The 23,946-nt window shown below is 34.2% G+C and overlaps 1 protein-coding gene across 1 annotated transcript; it reads left to right on the top strand.

Moving 5' to 3' along the window:
- The first annotated feature begins 2,073 nt into the window (after positions 1-2,073).
- On the top strand, positions 2,074-23,294 carry LOC148955214 (ribosomal biogenesis protein LAS1L-like). The gene is made up of 6 exons (XM_089106602.1): positions 2,074-2,123; positions 5,631-5,678; positions 9,460-9,669; positions 12,276-12,459; positions 14,460-14,621; positions 23,187-23,294. Exons 2-6 carry the CDS (start codon positions 5,647-5,649, stop codon positions 23,292-23,294), a joined length of 696 nt encoding a protein of 231 aa, XP_088962728.1. The 5' UTR covers positions 2,074-2,123; positions 5,631-5,646.
- The last annotated feature ends 652 nt before the right edge of the window (positions 23,295-23,946 follow it).

Raw genomic sequence — 23,946 nt, forward strand, 5'->3', positions numbered from 1 at the left:
GTTTTCTTTAAAAGGTTGACTGATAAATGGAAGGATATTTTGCTAAAACTCATCAACAAATTGTGGAAGGAGGGCAATTTCCCTACAATTTGGAAGAATGGCACATCTATCATGATCCCAAAACCAAATAAACCATACAAAGTAGAAAATCATTGTTTTATAACTCTGCTCCCAGTTGGAGGTAATATATATGAAAGGCTAGTAAAAGGAAGACTGACATTTGAAACAGATGAAGCTAACCTGCTGCAGGATATTCAGACAGGTTTCTGCAGAGAGAGAAATACAGTAGATAACCTGATCATGATGCAGAGGGACATCATTGATGCATTTGATGATGGCAAAGTAATGATTGCAGTGCTCTTGGATGTTAAATGAGCTTTTGATAATTTGGTTCACAGACAGATACCACAGGGTTTATCTAAAGCAAAAAATAATGGAAATTTGATGAAATTCACACTGAGTTACATGTCAGATGGAAAAATTGCTGTGATTGTAGGACAAGAAGGATCAAAGGAAATCGAGGTGGAAAAAGGTGTTCCACAAGGCAGTGTTCTTGGACCAGACTATTATAATGTTGGATAATTTGATATCACTCTTGAAGACAATAACTGCAAAGGAGGAATCTTTGCAGATGATAATAATACTTGGACAATCCAAAACACAGTGGAAGAAGAAGAAAAAGTTGTCCAAGAACCATTAGACCAAATAGAGTTATGGTCCCTAGGAATAGATCTTGATTTTGAACCATCTAAAGCTAAAGTTATGTTGTTCACATCTAAGAGGAATATTAGACCTCCCCAACTTACTCTATTTGGAGAGGAACTGCTTGTAACCAATTGTCATAAAGTCCTTGGAATACACATTGATGATAAACTTCAGTTTAGTCAACATGTCAAATATATAAAAGAATCCTGTGCAAAGCAACTGAAATTGATGAAGATGTTTTTGTGTGGGAAGCATGGTATCAACATAGTTACCGCAAGACAATTCTATATCAAATACATAAGACATAAAATCGATTATGGGAGTTTAATACACAGCATTGCCCTAGAATCTACTCTCAGAAAACTTGATACAATACAGCTCTAAGATTAGCATTTGGAGCTCACCAGAGTACCCCAATTCCTTTTCTCCTGGGTGAGTCTGGAGTGGAGAAACTCAACACAAGATGGGAAATTTGCTTATAGTGTACATGATCCATCTATGGAAAGCAGATTTTAATCACCCAGTTAAGAAATTGATAATTAAACCTGGTCTGACCCACACTAGAAATCACCATAGAAAAAGGAAACATCTGAATCCTTTTGAAAATTTTGAAGAACTACTAACTCAGGAAGGTATAGAAGTACCTATTACCCAAATGCTACATTATGAAAAACCACCAAAAATTCCCCCCTGGGATTGGGTTCAGATTGAGTGCCAGATTGATTACATGGAAAAAATGGAAAATAACCCCCTAATAATGAGATATGAATTCCTCTCAGTTTTGAATAGCAAGTATCAAGAATATGTTAAAATATATACAGATGGTTCAAAAATAAATGGTTTAGGAGTGGGTTGTTCAGCAGTGGCTCCAGAATTTAATACAGTGATAACAAAGTCACTAAGTAAAGAATCAACTGTTTTTGAGGCAGAAATAAAAGCAATTGAAAGTGCACTAGAATGGGTATTGAGGAAAACTAGTGAAAGTGATGAAAATCAATCTAAGTTCCTCATATGCAGTGACTCAAAATCTGCCCTCCAGTCCCTAAAGAATTTTCCAAATAAACCAAATGATGAGGGCCATAAGAGTTATAGTTCTATTCTGAAGATTGTTGAGAAAGGAATAGTAATAAAATTTTTCTGGTGTCCAGCCCATGTGGGGGTGGTGGGTAATGAAAAAGCAGACAAATATGCTGAACTAACAGCACAAAATATGACACTTACATCCCCTACAGACAAATATAAACCGATGGGGTAGATGTTTATAAGAATTAACCAAATTATTTCTGTAGAAATGAGTGATAATAGTAGTAATATAGCTCTTACCCAAAACAAGACGCATTGCTTTGGAATGAATAATTATAGTAAATTAAAAAAAAAATATGGTTGCTTAATGTTCCGTTTTTGGTTGACCCATGTAGGTATTAAGCATAGGTTGTTTATCATAGGCAAAACTGATAGTCCTCAGTGTGATAATTGTAGTGAGATAGAAAGTATTTTCCATTATGTTGTTGAATGTAAGGAATATGAAAATTTGAGAAAAGAAACAATGAATTTGTGCAAAGAGGAAAATTTAGGAGAATTTTCAGTAGCACTTGCATTAGGAATTTTGATTGATGATGATTTTTTTAAGTATAGGATGAGAGACCTGTTTATTAAGTTTATACATGAAAGTGGTAGAGAAAAAGATTTTATCTGAAGTTGATAGTAATGTAATTGCTGTATTGAAAAAGGGATTGATTTTGTATGTGTAATAGGTTTGACTGATGGTTTTAGCAATGATATATGTCCGTTTAAAAAAAAAAAAAAAAAAAAAAAAAAACTGCTATAAAGGAAGATTGTCTGTTATTTTTTTAGATTGAAGCTGAGGTGAATTAATAATTGCTGTGTTGAAAGTAGTTGCAGCTAATGTTGTTGTGCTGAGAAGGAAGAAAATTAGTCATATTGAAAGAAGTCTCAACTGACATTGCTGTCAAGAGGAGACTCAAATCTCTCAGATCAGACTATAGGATACAAGGTTGTTTAGTGTGGCTTTTTATGGGTCTCCTAATATAGGCTAATAATCTCCTTCGAAAATTTGGGTGAATATGCAGAGTAGTAGCTCTCCTGAAGGATACATGTTAAAATAAAGAGAGAGACACTGGTAGGTTGCTAATTTTATTATTGAAGTTGTGTTGTGACTATTCACCACCATCCTCTTCTTATGGCTCCATATATAGTCTTAGGACATATAAGGGTTGTTCTTTTACTCATTTATGTGCTAAGATCTTACATCTTATGACAAAGAACGCTTAAAAGTGAAATCTTAGCACTAAGATCTTGGGCTAGCCTACATCTTATGGCATTCTTTTGCAAATGTCTTTCATCATTCTGCTCTGATCAGCAGTCTAAGAACAATGATGAGTATATCATCAAAGTTCTTTTATCATTGTTCTGTATGACAGAAAGATGACATCTTTCACACTTTTTGCAAACATCAGTGAGCTGTAGGATCTTAGAACAAAGATGAGTTAAAAGAATGGAAAACTTTGCAGAAAAATGTGAAATCTTAGAAGATCTTAGTGCAAAAGAATGGGCCTATAGTCTTTCAAAGCAAAATAAAGCAACACAATTTTTACTTTATTATGTGTAGCCTAGTATATCCTAAACCTATTTATATTAGGCTAGTCAGATTAGGCCTATCATGTGTCCTTCCATCATTAGGCTATTCTCCATGGGCACCCATAGGCTGAATTTTAGGAGGGAGGGGGGCTACCTGGTCTAATTGGCACTTCCAATGCTGTATTATAGAGATCTCAAAATAAAAATAGGCCTATAAAAATATAAGGCATCATCATTCAGCCGGGGGGGATTTCCCCCCCCCCCTCCCCTTTTATGGGTGCCCATGTCATTCACTTTGTTAATTGATTTAAAATAGGGTAAATATTTTGTTATTCATATTATTGACTTATGAATAAAGTAAACATACCACTTAATGCCTTTTTTTATGCTCTTTCCAAATACAGTAATCATTTTTGTTGGAAATGAATTTTATCCCCACCCCTAGCCTATATATACCAATTCAGGCAGGGGTGGATCCTTGATTTTTTTTTAGGGTGGGTGGTGCAAAATAGGTTGATCCGAAAAAAAATAATTAGGGGGAAGGGGCACAAAATAGATTGATCTAATAAACTTGTATTAGGAGCAATTTTAGTTAATGCAACATTGAGTTAATCAGGTAAATTACACTACTTTAGACTACACTAGGGGGGGGGGGGTGCACCGCCATGCCCCCTGGATCTGCCACTGAATTCAGGGTATATATTTCCACATTAGGGGGAGGGGGAAAGTTTAAACTTACCTCTCATTGACATCAGAAAGTTTAAACTTACCTCTCATTGACATCAGAAATAAAATTTACCACCAGCCCCCTAATGTGCAAATATATACCCTGATTTGGTATGCATATGGGTGGGGGTAAAATTCATTTCAACAAAAATGATTATTATATTTGGAAAGAGTACAAAAAAAGGCATTGAGTGGTATGTTTACTTTATTCATAAGTCAATAATATGAATAACAAAAAAATTACCTAAAATAGTATTTATTCTTGCTTCGTGTAGCAAGGTAGGTTTTGGTAGATTATACAGACCACCATGAATGCCCTATCATGTCCTAAAGGTTGCCAGTATAACAGCTATTGTGGCTTGTATGGGTGATCTGTAGACAATTATATCATCTTATTTTATATGTTGATAATATTTTCAAAATTATTGAATCTCTTTGGTAGTGACAATGATGGTTAATAAGAGCCAAAAGTTTTTTGTTATGAATTTAGCTGTCCTTTCTACAATGCCTTGCTCTTTACACTAAAGTTTGACTCTGTCTCACAACTTTATTTTTTAAAACAATAAAAAACTTTAGCATAAAGAGCAAGGTGTTGAGGAGGGGACATCCCCTTTCATATACTGAATAATTTATGTTTGTTTTAAGTTTTAATGTTGATCCTTACTTTCAGTTAAAAAGCTTGTTTTTTTTAATTTAATTTTAATAAGGAAACAAGAGCCTAGATAAAGAATGTTAGGGGTGCTTTTAGAACTGTCTAATACCATTGATCATTTCAATGTTTCTTTGAATTTTTAAGATAAGCTTTTTTCATGCATTAGCTGATTGAATTCTTGATAATTTGAGATTCATTTTCAATTTATGGTTGCAGAATGTAGCTTTTCCTGACATTGTAGAGAAATCTTCTGTTATGCCATTGCAGAAAAGGGGTGTAAAAGACTACTAAAAATCATAGCAGAATTTTACTTTTATGAACCTTCAAGATTTTAGATATATATTGCTAACAATCAAATCTGTTTGGTTTAAATAGTAATTATCTTAAATTTAATGGTCTGTATGTTTTTATTGAATTTTATAACTGAAGGTGTAATGTAAAATCCATTTTAGAAAAAAAAAAATCAAAACTAAAGAGAACTAGACCTACTTCTAATTATTATCACAAAGTCTCAATTTGGAGCTGCTCCAACAATTTTCTCTGTTATTACCATCATGATTCTCAAAGATTTTTTTTTATCCTTTCACCCCTGGCTAGCAATGTACCATTTAAATGTACTTATATATATATATATATATATATATATATATATATATATATATATATATATATATATATATATATATATATATATATGTATATATATGTATATATATATATATATATATATATATATATATATATATATATATATATATATATATATATATATATATATATATATATATATATATATATATATATATATATATATATATATATATATATATATATATATATATATATATATATATATATATATATATATATATATATATATATATATATTATCCTTTCACCCCTGGCAAGCAATGTAACCTACCATTTAAATGGTTTTTTTTTCTTTTAGAGCAGAAAAACTAGCAATGAATCTGAGATGTGTACCTTGGAGCATGTAGTGAGTATCTTGGCTAAATTTTGAATACTTAACACCCTTTTGGCATGTCTAATATTTTTGTTAATTACTTGTGTGCAGGAAATGGAACTTGCACATAAAAGATAAAACTATTTTTGAAGACAAAGGAAAAAATGGAGGCATCAAAACTAAGGCTCATATAAAAGATAATTTTTGCCTATAAAGGATTGATGTTCATGGCAAGGTATGGAAAGTGAAATAATTTTGATGTGTGTAACTTCTGTTTTTACTATTTAAACTGATCAGCAGTAATTGCATGGACAAATAGGTTTTATAGGATTATGTCTATCATAAACCTCATTTTCTTTCTTTTGTTTTTACTATAAAAAATGTTTTTAAATGGAAATTAGCCAAGATTTAAGTGATCTTGTTTTCTCATATGGAATGTCAAAGTGGGCTTTTGACTTTTGAATACCCTTAGCATTTTCTGACACACTCAGGATCAAACATTCCCCTGCTTTCCTAATGATAAGTCCTGTATGTAAACATTTGGCACATTGCATAATTTGCTACCTTTTCTCTAGGGTGAGAGGGGGGGCTTTTACATTCCCAGAGGTATAGTTATTAGACCTATTGACTAATTAGAACAAAGTGGCTATTTCATGATTTTGACCAGCATTAAGGAGGTCTAAAAAGCACAAGGGGGCCTTTTGCCATCTAAACACTTTTCAACATGATCTGAAAGTTTCAGCTTAATGCCCTTAGCCATTCCTGAGATGTTGCTGATACAGCTTTTTAACAATCAGCATTTATTTATTGTTTTCATTTAGTTCAATATCCCCCTCAATATTCCCTGAAAGTAGTCACAAATTGGTTTGATGTAGTAGCAGTTGCAAGTAATTAAAGTCACAGTTGTAAGTACATATTTGTAAGTTGTTGCAGTTGGAAGTAGTTGCAGTCACAAGCAGTTGCATTTGCAGTTGCAATAGTAGTTGTAGTAGTTACCCTGAAAGTTTCAAGTTAATACCCTTACCCATTGCTAAGATATTGAAGATATGCCTTTTGATAACTTGGATGCAGATAGTTTATTTTGATTTACCTCAACACATCCCTTATTGTTTTTGAAATTTCTCCTCAGTACCCTTGGCCTATCAGAAAACACACCAGATCAAACATTGCCCCCTTTCCTAATTATAAATCCTCCATATAAAATTGGACAAAATGTTTAATTTACATTCCTTGCCTCAGGAGCTGTATGGGCATGTCAGTCCCAGAGGCATAGCTATTAGACATAGGGGCTACTTTGAATAAAATAGCTTTTTAAGGTTTCTATCAGTGTTGAGGAGGACATCTACAAGGGCACAAGAGGGGGGGTCTGGTCGCCCTCTATTCCTTTTTCAACACCCCTCTCTACATGTCTTCAAAGTTTCAACTTAATACTTGGCCATTCCTTAGATATTGTTGTTATCTAAGAGGTAGCTGGTAGCCCTCCAACCACTTTTCAACATCTCCCCCAATATATCCTGGAAGTTTCAATTAAACATCCTCAGCTATTCTTAAAATATTGATAATCCTCTTTTTTGATAAACCAGATGCACATAGTGCCTTTTGGTTTAGTGTAACATACTCCTCAACATTCTCCAAAGTTTCACCTTAATACCCTTAGCCTTTTCAGATACAGTCAGAATCAAACATTTCCCCTTTTCCTAATGATAAATCCTGCATGTAAACAGTTGGCAAATTACACATTTTACAATCCTTGGCCTGGGGCTGTGAGAGCATAGCATCCCAGCTATTAGACCTTTTGACCATTTTTAAATAAAATGGCTATTTCAAAATTTTGATCAATGTTAAGCAGAAGGGGCAAAATAAAGCGAATATGTATGTTTAGTAAAACTTCAATAAAGTTTGTAAGTGTTTGTAAGAGGAACCTCATGAGAAAGAAACAATTTTCCTATTTTTTATAAAATATCACTGGAAAACTGTATTTTGGGGTCTGATGTTATTGTTTTCTTCTCAAAATCATTGCCTGAAATAAGAATGTTTGGAATAGGGTGTTGGGTTTTTAAAAACTACTGCTATAATGGATGAAATTTATTGTACAAGAAAAACCAAAGGGCCATGCTACCAAACAAAATACTAACAACAAGTAATAAATAAATAAGCATTTATGAAAATAGTTGGGTCTACACAAAAACTAGCCTATAATGCCCTATAATTTTTAATGTGCTCCACACTTACTCTGATGAATCTTCCCGACTGTAGTGTCATAAAATTTGCTCTCTATCACTCTTATTGCTCACTCCTCATCATATTATTCACACCCACGATATTATCTCTTAAAATCCTTCAGTGTTTGACACTCACCCACTTTCATATGTTAGACGTGAATCCAGGCATTTTTTTCTAACATTCCCAATATATTTTCATGTGTCTCCAATGGTTAAAGAACAAACTCTTAATTCAATAGCCTTACAAATCTCTCCATTTGAATCCACCTCAGAAACAATGGATTTTCCCCTGTATCTGGATAAAATTAACAAACAGTTTTGTATAATGTAATGCCTTGTTTAGATATTACTTTCTTAAAATTCAATCCACAAGCCTTTTTATTCTTTAAAATATGGAAAAATGAAAAAGATGAAAAAGCTTCATAACACTGAAACATTTACTGCTGGTCTGTATGTAAGAAAAATGAAATTAAAAAAAAACTCTGAAGAAGCCCATATCATTGCCATGGAATGGACTGAACTCACATCCCCTCTTTCTGAAGAAGAGTCCCATTACCACTATGCTACTTAAAGTGTTAACAAGATGCTATCAACTATAATGCAACTAAAGAAGTGGCTGCTAGTAACCAGTGTATTTCTGTTAGTATATTTGTAATAAACTTTTATTATTAAGACTTATTGAAATAATAGTTATCATTTTTTTAATTAACTTCAAATGGTGATTCTTCCTTCCTTGACAGGCTTTTCCAAAACACGTTTTTGAATTTTAGGTTACTATAGACTAAAATTCGTTCTTTACTAGGTTGTGGGGGATGCCGCAACTATAATTCTCTGTTTTGTACAGCAGCCCAATCTTTTTGTCTCTACCTTATAGGCTCAGTCACTCCTTGTGGTTCTGTATTTTTAACACGCAGCAAAAAGCCTTTGGATTTTTCCTAGCTAGAACCTAGTAAAGAAAGAGCCACAGGGAATCAGGTAGCACAGTGATTCAAATGTGTTATCATACACAAGAGAAGCAACTTTTCAAAAGATACACGTGTTAAATTACCTTGTCAAAAGATACTTGTTATTATCGTCTTGTATAAAACAATGGACTTTTTGTCAAAATGTTATCTTAATATTATCTTTTGTTACCGTACTTACAAAAAGCATGTAGATATAAAGTCAGATTTTGTGCGTTTTTAAATTTTGAGCTAGAGTACTAGGCTGCAGCAGATGCAGTAGCCATGGTAACTTTAAATTCATGTCTATCAAAGTCCATCAGTTTTGCCAAAATTCTAATAGTAATTTTTATTGTTATGGACTTTTACAAAAAAAGAAGATAGATCTGTTATAAGGAATTTTCAAGCAGCCTATCTTCAAGTTTGTGAAGATTCCTAATCATTATAGGTCTGAAATTTGTCAAATGAAATTATTGATGTTTTATATATATTCAATAAAAGTCCTTCCCAATATCAAATTCAGGCATTTATTTGTGAGCGGATTTGTAAGCCTATTAACTTTTTTATGAGTTTATTGAGCAAGCAAGCTAGTCAACGCAATTTTGTGGTAGTTTTTCTGTATGATACTAATCCTATTTATATGACTCATAGCCAAGAATTCCAACTTGTTAAAGAAAACCTTCTGTCTGATGATTACGAGAAACGTCGCATTGGGTTGGATTTGGTATCAGCATGGAGGGCAAGGGCATCTGTACTTCCAGCCGGAGTTGAAACATCGTCGTATCTTGTTGCTGTATTAGATATGGACACTGAAAAACATGGTGATTTGGCCAAAATGTCAGTTGCAACTGCTATAGTTAGGTGGGCTATATATTTCCTTGATCCTTTAAATGTCGTGTGATTGAGTTTTAATGTTGGCTGATGTGTTCCCCTCAGCTTAGTAATGCCGAGTCAAGTTTGCGGTGGCTTGCCCGGGTGTTTCTGTAGTTGGTGTCTGACTGCAGCACAAACCAGTAAATTGTTTGTTGGCTATATTGTGATAATACGGTTGGGAGAAAGGGATTTGCCAAAATTGGGCTGCTGCAGATTGCTTTTGCAGGATTAAAATCATGACAACAGTTTCAAAAAAATGTTTAGAAAGTTCAATAATTGCTCTCAAGAAACTATTTTTATCAGTTGCCTCCTAGACTATGCCTGTACTGTCCAGGCAGTTTTGTCGCAGGAACATTTTCTCATCTTATTTATATCATCAATTTATGGCCATTGCCAAAAATTTCAATACAAAGAGTGTCACTGTTTTTTTTTCTGTCATTGGACACATCACCATTTTATTTGTTTATTTTTCATCATGGTTGCGGCAATAGCTTTATTACGAAAAGAAATTCTTTAGAATCAGAGGCTGCACAGCAGTGGTGCCTAAGTAAGAAGTCATGAGCCCTTTTTGCTTTCTACTCCGCCCCCTGACAACCCCTAGAATTTCAATCAAAATTTTGAAATGTCTATTTGACTCAAAATACTTGGAAAGTCCAGTGAACATATCTCTGGGGAGGAAATGATGTTTCACAGCTCATGGGATGAGGACCATAAATAATGCAAGTTACCAATGGTTTAGACATAAGTCTTAGAATGGAAAAGCTGTGAGTGTGCAATTGACTCGAAACTTTCAGGGCCTCCTTTGGGCCATTAGAATTTTCGCCCCTGATCAGTCTGAAACTTACTGCTGTAAGGCCTTGAGGCAAGGGAAACCTTATGTACAAAAAATTCTAAAGGAAGTCTGACGTGTTTGGAGAAAAATGGGCGTGGGAGGGGATAATTGCCCTCCAATTTTTGGGTAACTTTAAAAGGGCACTAGAACTTCTGATTTCTGTTCAAATGAGCTATCATCCAATTTTATAGGATAATTGGTTTGATACTATTACCCCTGGGGAAAACAAAAGACAATAAATAACAACAAACAAACACGCATCTGTGATCTCTCTTCTGGCAAAAAAATCCAAGATTCCATATTTTTATAAACAGAAGCTTGAAACCTAGTGTTCTCTGATATGTTGAATCTGATGGTGTGAATTTGGTTAAGATTGCTTGACTTTTTGGGGGTGTTTTCCCCGTTTTTCGAAAATCAAGTAAATTTTCCAAGGCTTGTAGCTTTCAATGGCTAACATTAAAATTAATGAATTTTGTATATTTGAAACCAGCATAAAAAAAAACAATTCTTTTGGTGTGTATTGTTATAAAAATTCTGTTTTTTGGAATTTTGGCTGCTATTGGGTCAAGTCGCCCCTTACTTACAGTTCGTTACCACGAACTTTTTGACTTTACTGAGTATTTTTCGACAACATTTTTGGACAAGATTGCTTTATGATTTGCTTGTAATTTTGATATACAAAGTTGAATTTGGCTTACCTTCTGAAATTTCGAAAATCTCCGTAGCAGCATCCTTATGAAGGCGTGCCAAAACCTTTGCATGTCTTAATGTTTAGGATCGTCCCCCAAAGCTAGGCCTAAACGTACATATACCGCAAAAATCCTTAAAAAGGCTTGATTTTCTAGGTACATTGCCTTGTCGGGGTGAATTTAACACCTTACATATGCAAGGTCTGGTAGCGACCTCTAAAGCCTAGGGCCTAAAGGCCAAACGCCAATATCAAAGTTATTTTTGATAAGATTTGTTGTGTCAAAATCTACAGTTTTGGGTTTTACCTTGTTAAAACATTGACTTTTTTTATGGTTCTACAGACCACTATACTGGCAATGGGAGGATTAGGGGAATTTAACCTCCCTATGATCAGTCCAAAGGACCCTTCTTTCTCATGGGATGTGCACAGTTGTGGTTTGAAAATGCACTTTTTCTTGTGTTTTTGGCCCCTCATGAAGACTGCTCTGATGCCACTTGTATTATTCTACTCATTTTTATAGGGTTAGATTAGAAATGTATTGAAAGTCTTGATTATTAGTTGTTGATTTTGTTTTGTTTTTATTAATGATGACAACTTGCCAATGTTACAAACTAAGGAAATGGACCAAGTAAATCACCTTATTAATTTTGAAAATTGTTCATTTCTAATTATTGTCTTTTCTAATTGTTGGCCGCAACCGTGTCATCTGTTGATTATACAGCAAAAATAGATTGTTTAGCAACTATTCCGAACTGTTCTTCAAGTCATTGGGCATTAATTTTGAGGTTAAAAAGTGACATTAAAAAAACAAAGAAACTAAATGACGTGTGCATTTAGCGGAAAAAAACGGTTTTCGCTTAATCACCATTCTAACCACCAAAGCTTTAAGTTAAAAATTACTATATGTATCTTTTTTATATTTAGAGTTAGTGATGACGTTGAAGAATAATAGGTCATCTCCACAGCTAGCTCTTACCTTTAGGAAATAGAAGGAAAGTTTTTGAAACAATTCCAACTGTGAAATTTTTTTCTTCTACAGAGTTAGATACTTGAACCTATATTTACTTTTAGATTTATCAATCTTGTTACGCATCTTGGACAATCTGGTCCATATCATCAAGTCTTAGCAGATGTGGCAACATCAATGAATATACCAGATTGGATTGTTGGTCTGCGTCACGATATCACCCATGGCCATATGCCAAGTTTGGAATCTCTTATTACAGGAGCTAAGGAAGCAATGATATGGTTAAAAGTACCTAGCTTTAAAAAAAAATTATATACTGTTTGTTGTATTTCCTTGTTATCGGTAAGGTTTTTGTGCGTTAAAATTGATGAAACAAAGACAACATGATTAACATTCGAACATTTGAAATAACTTCAATTTTGGATTTGAATCAATGCTTGTTCTCGATCCTGTCAAATTTTTCATTGATTAATTAAAAAAATATATTGTCCAATAAAAAAAAAATTGTTTCGAAGAAAAGAAAAATGCGGCCCACCCTGAGTCCACACAAATGTTATTTTTGCAAGCAAAATATCATATGCGAAAAATTGGACTTGGAAGTTTCAGGTTAAAATTTTGTTGTTGTTTTTTTTATAGAAATTTCAGTCTCGTGTTTGAAATTGGTTCTTCTAAAAACCGTTAAATGCAAACTTAACTGCAGTTCCAATTATATTAGTGAAGCATATACTTGACGTCAGATTTATAATCCGCAAGTTCAAAAATCCTTGGACAAAAATTGGCGTGCAGATTGAAATCCAGTATGAAAAGTATGGTGCTGATATTCTGTTTTGCTCAGGACTCTCATGTTCTAGATTTGTCCTTATATTTGTAATTCAAAAACCATTAATTTTAATTTTGGTGGAAATCAAACACCATTTGTGCAATGCATACTTATCCTTTTTATTTTAGATTTTCATCCAAAATAATTTGCAAACATGGCATCGGATGCCAATTGTGAAAAATGTAGGCGACATACTCTTTTTCTTTTAGACGCACTTTAACTTCAGAAACCCTTTTATACCGACTTTGGTAGAAACTAAACAACATTTGTCAATTATGTACTAACTGCGTATTAATTTTAGACTCTACTGCAATATTAGCCTTGTAATCAAGAAGCCCAGAATCAAAGCTGTAATGGAGATTGTGTTCCATTTTCGGAAATGCAGATGGCGTACTATTTTTTTTTTCATGTCCTAAATAACAAGCGTAATCTCGTGCCTATGATTAGCAACTTGAAAAACCAATTAACAAGACATTTTGGGGAAAACCAAACACCCTTCGTGAAATCGTGAAGTGTGTACTTACTGTTTTTGTTTGTTAATTTTATATGTAATATTAGTCATGATTTGTTATTAGCAAGCTTATAAATCCTTTGATAGAATGTGTGTTGGAAATTGGGAGTCATTTTTGACACATGTAGGACACATAACGTTTTGTCTTAGTAAAAATGTTTTTATCTCCCGCACAAGGGCCCCAATTTAGGCCCTCGAGTTTTACAGACTATGCATCCTTGGATAATTTGGATTTAAAGAAGGTATGACGTGTCTACCTTTCTTCTAAGAAAGATCTTTCTTCTTGATGTGGAAAGGGCTTGTGTTAGATCAGTCTGAAGATTAATCGAAACTTTTTTTTTTTTGTAAGACAGTTGTACACCCATGCAAGCTATGTTTTATATGCGTAGCACATTATTATTTTGTAGGTCTCTTTTTTATAAATCGTTCTTTACTAGGCTGCCCATAAGGGGGCAATAACGATTTTTATAAATAAACTAGACTTGCATTGTTTAGGCAACATGAAGTGGTGAAGTAACTCTTTGTCAGCTTCGCCAACAAAAGTACTGCAGGAGCAACACTACTTCTTGGGAAAGTGTGAAAAATCTGTTCAGATTTTCTCCTCTGTTTCTCTCTCTTTCTCCCTCTTTTTGTTTCTCTTTCCCTATCTTTTTTATTTTTGTGCATCGGCTTTTGTACTATAATCTTCCCTTTTTTGAACCGGACCAAGTTAGAAAAGTAAAATGTTTTGCTTTTACCTAGGCGCCACCACTTGATATTAATTAGAGGTAAACCAATGCACCATGGAAGGTAATAGAAATTAGGGTAAAGCAATCCCGGGAGATCTTAGTTGCATGATTTTATTTCATGAGAGGGATAAGCTACAGTCTTTAAAATTCAATCATTCATACTATTCATTTTTCGCCCCTTTTTTCAAATTTTTCTTATCAAACTGTATGTTGTTAATTTTTATTGCAGTCAAATTACTGGGAAATTGAAGAAACTAGAGTTCGTGACTGGATTTTTGTCAAAGAGTTCTCAAAAAAGAGGAAACGGAAGAAACAATCAGAAAGAACGTGGAAGAACTTCAAAGCTTTCTATGATCTACATGAAAGTATTGATTTATATTTCTTTTTAATTGTAAGTAGAGTTTTTTCTGACTTAATTTTACCCTATTCACCTGCCACAAAGGAATTATAGCTTTTGATTAATTCCAAGCAACTAAATAATGGACCTTAATTATAGATGCAGGCAGGCCCCAGTCTTGGGGAATGATCTGGTATTAAAAATTCTTCTTGGGGGAAAGGGTTCAAAAATACAAAAATTGGGGTTTTTAGGCTTGCTTTCTTCAAATTTAGCTTGGGTAGTCTTCATACGAGCCTCAACAGCAGATTATCCAGCTCCTGTGTGCGCAGCCATGCCTTTAACTTATTATGAATTGGGTTACCTTAAATCAAAGATGTATAGTGGTTTTCCAGATGTCATAGAGTGACACAGATTGACCGGTTACCCCATGAGTAAGTGATCGCTTGATCACTTACTCAAGATGATTCAGGGAGTTTGACGTATTCCCCCGGGATATTATCCCCTGCGGACTTTCCCCCTCCCTGGAAATTTACCCCTGACAATTTGCCCCTGGGAAATTCTCCTTACATGTGAAATTGAGCAGCCAAAGGGAAATTAAGACAAAACAAAAAGAAAATGAAAAAAAGCAATTCTGGAATATTCTACCTATATTCGAAAATACATGTAGAATATATGGTGTAAAATCAAACAGGTCGTGTTAGCGAACCGTAATTAAGGAGCGAGTCAGGCCAATAGTACCCGAAACTCTAAAAGAAAAGCTTTGATAACAATTAATCCATCAAAAGAATTCGCTTTTTACGCGGATTCAAAATATGTAAAGTTCGTTGAGTTTAAATACAACTTGGGCACTTGAGTCGTTTATTTACATAAAACATTAGGAGCCTGAGAAAATTTGTCCGATTTTCGAAAAAATGGGACATTTACCATTAAAAAGGTAAGTGATCGTAATGGAAATTACAACATTAGATTCAGCATATTAGAGTACTCTAATGGGGGGGTTTTCCTTTGAAAATGTTGGACGGCCGAGTTTGGTTAGTCAAGGCTAAATCTAATGGGAGGGTTTTCAAAACGACTAATTCTTATATCTTTTTTTGTGAATTTCCGATTAATTTATCCAATGGGAAATTTATTTGAGCTCTTGGTTAGCGGTCCGCGAGTGGCTTACCTGAGTGGAGGCTGAACTTCTAGAGAGGGGAGCTTAATGTAGGAGTACAGGTAGGGAGCTTATATTGATGGCCATACTGACTCGAAATCAGATTGATGAGTTTCAGTTTCCCTTAGGAGCGAGTGGAGCCACAAGGACTAACGAGCTTGAGAAATATCAACACAAGAGAGTAAAATAAGATAATGATGCATTTATTGTACTTACATAATAGTCGCAGATTTCTTTGTTATACCAACAAATTAACAACATAGGAACAGATTCAAATTATGTATATTTCAAAAGTTTGTTAAAACGCAATCATGGTGTAAGACTCAAACTGAGCTCAAACTAAGACTGTTAGTAGACTGAAAAAGGACTCCAAATAGACTCCAAATAGACTCATAGTAGACTGGCGCAAAATTGTTAAGTTCTCACTATCTATCCTCTGCAACTATGCCGGAGGTTACGTTTAGGCGTTGCTAGAAGTATATTTTTTCAGTCCTTATTGTCTGCACTATTGTCCTACATTACTATTGGACTGGCTTGCACCAATGAGCTACTCGGGTTTAATTACAGCTTATGACTTTTAAGATGCCACTCTGGAATTTTTCTAGCAACTAAAAATTATACACTGCAATATTTTGCTAGCAGGTGTCGCTTAATTTATGATTTTTAAGCTATCACTTTGGGATTTTTTAAACGATCGAAGTTTTGTATTGTAATATTTTCCCAGCAGGGTGTCGCTTAATTTTAAGAGGACGTATATTTCATTTCTTTGAAAGTTGGTAAGTGATAATAATATTTAATTTCACTAAGATACTCAGGTGTTAAACTTAGTCTCCAGAACAATGCAATTAGCTTAAGCGAATATTTTACATCTCGAGTGACTACTTTTTTTTGCATTGTAAATCTTACTTTCTTGACAGTTTGGTATTTTCGAGCGCTTATTATTTGAACACAGGTGTTAATCACCTGTCGTATAAGATTTGATCAAGCTAATATTTATTGAATACTTTGGAGACGGGGGGTCGGATTTACTTGTTGCATTTCCTGTGGGAAAGATTTTTTTGTTAAATTAACTACGTTTATTTCGGTATTTTAAATTGAACACTTGATATTTGTTTGATTTATAGGTTACTTGAATTCTTGAATTCACATCCTTGGGTGATGTTATTTTACTGGGGTAACTTTAATGGGGGAATTTTGATGTATATTTTTTGATAATCTATCCCATTAAATATCATCCATCCCAATTTTAACGATGTCCTAATCTTTGTTACGCGCCTCCCAATTTCTAATTTGTTTTTTTTTTTTTTTTAAGAATTTATTTTTTAATTATTAATTTAAATATCTCTGCTTTGGTAAAATTCATATATATTCTTTTTTTTTTTATATATACTTTATTGCTCTACTATAATATAAATTTAAAAAAATAACTTTTAAATTTTATGGTCTACTCACACGATTTGGCGAAGGGGCCAAAGAGTTTCTACATTAGGTTATGTGATTATATAGTAATTATTATTTCCTCCACCTAACACTAAGTTTACCTTCACCTGATACGATTATCTCATCACTGAAAATGGTACATTTTGCCTTTCTAATACTCGACTTTACTTTCACCTGACGCTAAAATGACACGATTAAATTTTTATTCCTTCACCTAATATGATAATACTTCTACTTAGTTTTAACTAATCTAAGTTCGGCATTAATAATTGCTTTATTACTTAACGTGATACATGTTTGCTACTTCTAATGGTAATTTGTACTTCCACTTGACGTTACATAGGCACGATTATATTATTATCCCTTCACCTAATATTAAAATTCCTTCACCTGATGTTCTAATACTTCTATATGGCTCCAACTAGTTAAGTTCCGCTTTTGTAATTATTTCGTCATTTAATACTAGTTTATACTTCCACCAGACGCTATGTTGGTATGATAGGTATTTGATTTCAAAAACATCTAGCTACGTCTAAAACATCTAACTATATCTAAATTTTTAGCACACTAAAATTAAAATAACTTGCAAGAAAAGGTTTGACACATTAACTGATTTTAATATTAATGTCTGATTGCAACACTGAGCTTATGTAATTTACACTGATTTTCATTTATTTTATAAAAAGCTCTTTATGTTCATTAAAGTTATTAGCTAGATACATGAGATTTCACACTTACTTCATCATTCTACGTGTCTATATTACTCACATACATTTTCACTCTTACTCTGGGCTTCCGTTCACTTAATTACTGGGTTGGCTAATTGTTCATGGTTTGTCTTCTTGGTGTTTTGCTTTCTGTCATTCGTTCTTTGGAATAAGTGTTTATGTTGTCCGCAAGTATGATTGTATGCACAAAATTGTCCGTACGTGGTTCCTTACGTCATATACGAGGGGTTAATGTTGTAGATTCGTTGAAATGTATATTAGGTACGTAACCCTTGGGGAATTGATTACATGAAATGGGTATCTTGGTCGCTAGCTGGGTATCTCTTCTTTGACACAGTTTGACCGGGGAAAATCAAATACTCGTACAGTCTGTGTTTCCCGTAAATTTTTCACGCTCAATCCATTTTTCATCTGGACTATGGGCTGTGTTTCTACATTTAACGTTAACTATGGCACGGTTGTAGCTTGATTTAAGTGCCTTGGCTCGACGCATTGTCTTTGATTTTCAGTTCAATGATTCACAACTATTGATAGCTTAATATGGAGATGAAAACAAGTTTGGTTCTCTTCTTTGAACACTTCATCTTGGGAAAGACTTTAGCACGTACAGTTTATGTTTCCCACAAAATTGATTATGATTGGTTTTTCATCTCATGGATTATGGTTTGGTTTTACTACATCTGTTAATGATTGGATTGAGTCAAAACTTAAGCTTTTGGTCTTGGTTAACATTGTGTCTGATATGGGGCTTAAGATACATAGTCCTTGAGGGATTGACTCTAGGTTTATTCTTGGTGTTTCAAACATTAAATCTTAAGGCCGTTGCCGTCTAAGGATTCGACGGGTATTTATGCAGTTTAACGACATGACAGGCCGAGGTGGTTCTCTAGGTAATTTTTAATTCGGATATATATTTGTGTATAGGGTCCTTGGTTCCCGGCACAGCTTGAGGTAAAGTTACCTGGTACAGTGTTCTGGTGACCTGGATTGGTGATCAGAATATCGTCTTCAGATATTTTCTTGGTGAGTACTTGTCGGTGGTTGATGAATGATGAAAGTAGATGCTACTGGGTTGTATCCGTGTTGCATGCTGGTACACCATAATTAGTCTGCACTGATTACTTTGCTTCCTAGAATATAAATATCGGGGCAGAATCATATCCTCTTTATAATTACAGAAGATAACACATATATAACGATCACATACGGTTTTCATAATATTCTGGGTGGACAAATTTTTTTTTTTAAATAATAGTTATTATTAGTGGTACTAATAAAATTAATTTAGTACAGGTACAGTTAAACACAACGTTAAAAAAATAAGGGCAGATTTCATGCTTTCATGCATGTTGCTGCAATCATTAGATTACTATCATATAAATAAGGTATTCATCAGAAAAATGATAAGTGACTATGTGTATACACGTATATATGTGCATTTGGCACATATTCAATATTCAATACATTTTTTAAATATTATTAACGCTCATCTACTTTAACGTTTACCTTTCTATTCTACTACTATTTGCGAGGTAGGCAATATGGTTTATATGAGAGGTCTTGGTTTACCATAAATTTACGAATCTTTATTGTCTATGCGTGTTCATACCGTTTAAGAAATAGGTCTCTTGCAGCTGTATGGACTTGCACAAAAAAATTAAGTGAAAATTTGGGATTGGACATGACACGAATGAGGACCTCTATTCCCATTCGCTCGATCACGTCCTCCTTTACTTTTTCCTTTTTTTTTTATCTTAAGGGTTATCAGGGAGTTCTGGGTTTAGGTTTTGCATCTCGCTTGGCTCAATACAATCTTCCTCTGGGTTTTGTCTCCGTGGTCTCATAATTTTTCCATAACTTGAATCAACAAAATCCTCATGGTTAGTGGAATCAATGAGCTACAGCCTCGTGAACGACTAAGTATTCCACTAGAGATGAGCTGAAGACGCTCCACATTGGTATCTCGTATGTGATAATCTTCGGTCTCCTTGTGAATAGGAGAATTCATATTTCTCATGCATTATGACTATTTTGGGGGTAGTTCCCATGCTTAGGTATGACTTCCTGCTTTATGACGTCTTGGGCCACTGTATGAGCAATGAAAATTATGATGGCATCCGTTAATCGTACTTTCCTGTCTAATTCTAAAATTAATATGTGTTAATTTATCTTGCAATGTAATCTATTCCTAATTTTTCGATTTTATTCTTTAGGGTTTTGAATATAGATTGCATTATTACGCGTACAGCTAACATCATTAGCTACATGGCTTCTAAATATATTGAAGTTACTAACCCTTTCTCGCATTGTATTTTATTCCCAATTTTCATGCTACGGATCGATATTTGGTTTTATTTGACAATCGTATTCCGAAACTATACGATTTTTTTGTCACATTTTCTTAAATCGTATTTGACGTTCCATTTTCTTTTTTCGCGAAGACTTCTTCCTTTTATTTATTCACAATGATAATTGCCGCTAAGTATATGACATCTTCTTTGTGTTCTTTATAAATATGAACTCTGTTGCAATAACTGCCTTAGCCCTTTCAGTATTTGGTCTTCTCAGAATATTTTAGAACAATGGCCTAAAGAAGGTAGTTTTTATTGACTTTTGTCTAGTTAACTTTTTCAAGATTGGTTATAGTCATGGTACACTCTAGGTCGAAGTCAAACTACCTTTTCACCGGCATTTCCTCAATACATCGGGTACTAATTCGTTCAACCATAACTTACTTAAAGCTCCATGTTAACCAATAATGAATATTTACTTTTTGTGGAAAAACAAGGCAACTTTAGGTTGAAGTTGAACTACTTATTCACCGGTGCCACCTTGCACCTGGCTCGTTGTGTTTTCGAACATAATATCGTCCATAAAGTTCTATGCTCTAGTTTAACGACTTTGCTGTCCATTATAGCCTTAAAAATATAGAAATTATACAAAAACTACCTTCTTGTCAATATATTGATAATATATTCAGACCTTGTGATATTTACGCTAATTCTTAGTTCCATAAATATTAACACAATACTGGTTTATAATGCATTTTTTGATACTAATCGATTTTCCTGGTTATAACACTTCAGGTAATATTGTAGGGTTCTTTCATCATTCATTTTAACAAGGTTATTTATATATACAGTTTCTTCCACTGAGGTTGGGTTTTAATTTCAATATGGGTGCATCATCCAGCAGTGCCGCCTTTGAATTTGGAGATTTAAGCATGTCTAGAAGTCGGTAATTTTCCCATGAAGAAACATTTGGGCTGAGAAATTGGAGTTCAAAAATTATATCATTTTTACCGTTTTCAGGTATATTTAGGTACATTAAATACACTAATAGTTGGTTTGGGAGGTGCAGGCCTTCCAAAGTGGCGGTTATGTCATTCCTTCGCATATTTTGACGAATGACTTTCCGGCACAACTGAGATAAAGACAATGGGTCATTTATTATTTTTACTAAAGAGAAACTTAAATTTACGTGCGATTGGCAACAGCACAATTGCTCACGCACGGTTACGTCTAACCCAGGGACTATTCTTCTTCCAAAATTTTCATCTTCTTGGAAGAAATTCAGGGTTATTTTCTTTATGTCTTTGTATTCTCTTGGGGCAACTTGAAAAATTGCGGATCCCATTGAGGGGTTTATTGGATTTAGATATGTGTTATTTACGCAATTGACGTATAGGATTTTAAGAAAGTTTTCACCTTCTAACATATGTCCTTGGTCTATTAATATGGAGAGAAACTTAATTGGCCAAATTGTAGTTATATTATTATCATCTTGGTCGTACCAAATATTGTCGGCAATATATTTAGACAACGAGCTATACATTGTTGCTGGGATATATTGTACTAAAGTTCGGAAGGCCAGATTGGCACTTCGTCTAGTGTGCTCCAGTGTTTGTGTTAGCGCACGCGCGCTAAAATTATATAGCACTAGGCTTGCCGTTAATCTTAGGATTATTCTTGGTTCCAACATAGTTTTTTGAGATTTTAGAAGATAATTTAGTTTTGGACAGTCAAGATTTTCTACTGCTTCAATAAGTTCCTCTTCTTTCATTAAATTGTCAATATGTCCCCATTCCCTTAGCGGAGTATTAATATTGCCTACACTATGTCTTTTCTTCAGGTTCCAAAAGATTGCATTTTCCCGTCTACGATTATTTAATTGTTGATGGCTTGGGTATCTTATCATGGTTACTATTTTGATTGTTTTACTAGATTTTAGGTTCAATATAAGCACATACCGTAAGGTTGCGTGTTCCGGCGTTTCTCTTAACCCGTGGTTGATGGTTACTTACACACCGTATCTGGAAATGTGTTCTTATGTAAAATTTATCAGTAATTATGAAATAAGAAAAAGGTTATAATGATTAAGGCATAGTAATAGACTGGTTAGGTGCCTTTAATTTGGCAATATTTGTTATCATTTTTAGCTGTTCTTAGTTTATTCCTCTAATTCATGATATTTAACTTTCACTCGTATCCTTGTGTTCCTTTTCCTATTTGAGTTGATCTTCGTAGGAAATGTCTCGGCACGGTGCCCGAACACGAAACTAAATTACTCGCGCTCCAGCACCCTGTCAACGTATATCCCACGCATCGGAATTTTTGTCCATTTTTATTCCATATCCTCGTATGGTCTCTTATGTTTTCACATTTCCTCTAATGGTGGGGGTTAGGTAGGGTAATTTTTGTTTGTCGCATAATTAATTTTACTATTTTTTTTTGCATTCTTTCTTCTGTTCTAGATTTACTTCGTAAGAGATATCCCGACTCTGCACATTTCCCCCAAACAATTAACAGGAAAAGCATACAGAGTGAAAGCATTCCCCACGCATCAGGCTTCGTCTCCTTTTTTTCACTTCATATCCTTTCACGGTCACTCGTCGTCACATTATTTTCCTATGGTAGGGATGATTTGGGGTAATTCTTGCGGGTCACTTTTTATAGAGAGGTTAGTTGATTATCTCGTGAGAGTTCCCCGGTCAGACTATTATGACCAATGAGATAAAAGGCATCACAGGTCAGAACAGCTGGTCGCCGGCTCCCCACGACTTACGGTGGTTTTGTCCAATTCCAAAACTGTAGTTTCTCATTATGTGATGATCAATTTTTTGTAACTGCCTGGTCGTTTCTCATAAGAGAGCTATGTCCCTAATAGAAACGGGATGTTATGTAGACACCATCCATCGTCTCCACTTTGCCACGGCTTCCCACGACTGGGGGGCCTGTTCACTTGTCACATTTCCTTGTTGGTTATTTGCCTTTTGTATTTCCTTGTTGTTAATCATAGAGAGCCAGGACCAAATGGGAACGGCAACAGAAAGACAATGACACCATTGCCATTTCCCTGTGGCCACCGCTACCCACAGCTGAAGGTCTATTTGTTCGAGAAATTTGATAAGTAAAGAGTGGTAGCAACGTCCTGTTGTGCAATCAAGTCTCATATCCATTTAACTTTTTTTTTTTTTTACAGGGGATGAAAGTCAAGTGATTGCATGGTGGGATAATGGACACCATGCTAATCATTGGCTCTAACCTCCCATGGTTGGGGGTTGATCCATCTTCATTATCGTATACTATATAGATATTTGAATTCTTGCTCTTATTCCATTTCCAGAGCACTTCATTGGGTTGTTGCTGACTATTTTATTTTGTTTTTCTTAGTTATAATTGCCATTTATTTTGATCTTTTATTGATTGCCGAAATAGAAAAAAAAATTTTTTTTTACATTATAAGTGCGAGGGTTTTTAATACTTATTATTCGGTTAAAATTATGCCTCGCGTTGTTTGAGTGTGAGTTTTTTAAATAAAAGAAAAAAAAATTTTTTTTTTTTTTTTTTTTTTTACCGTACGAAGTACATGTGGTATTACTACTGGGTTTTTTTTCCCAAAAGTATCTTTTACATGGGCTGTGTGGGCTTTAGAGTTTGAATCGTTAAGGAAAGGACTGTATTATATTACAGGTTAGCATACTTCAATTAGTGCGATATCTGTCGATCGGTTTGAGGGAACTCTAAAGTTTTCTATTGGAACTTGCTATGGCATTCGA

The sequence above is a fragment of the Artemia sp. Qi Xiang Cuo genome, chromosome 2, assembly GCF_049724085.1.
Source record: "Artemia sp. Qi Xiang Cuo chromosome 2, ASM4972408v1, whole genome shotgun sequence".
NCBI lineage: Eukaryota > Metazoa > Arthropoda > Branchiopoda > Anostraca > Artemiidae > Artemia > Artemia sp. Qi Xiang Cuo.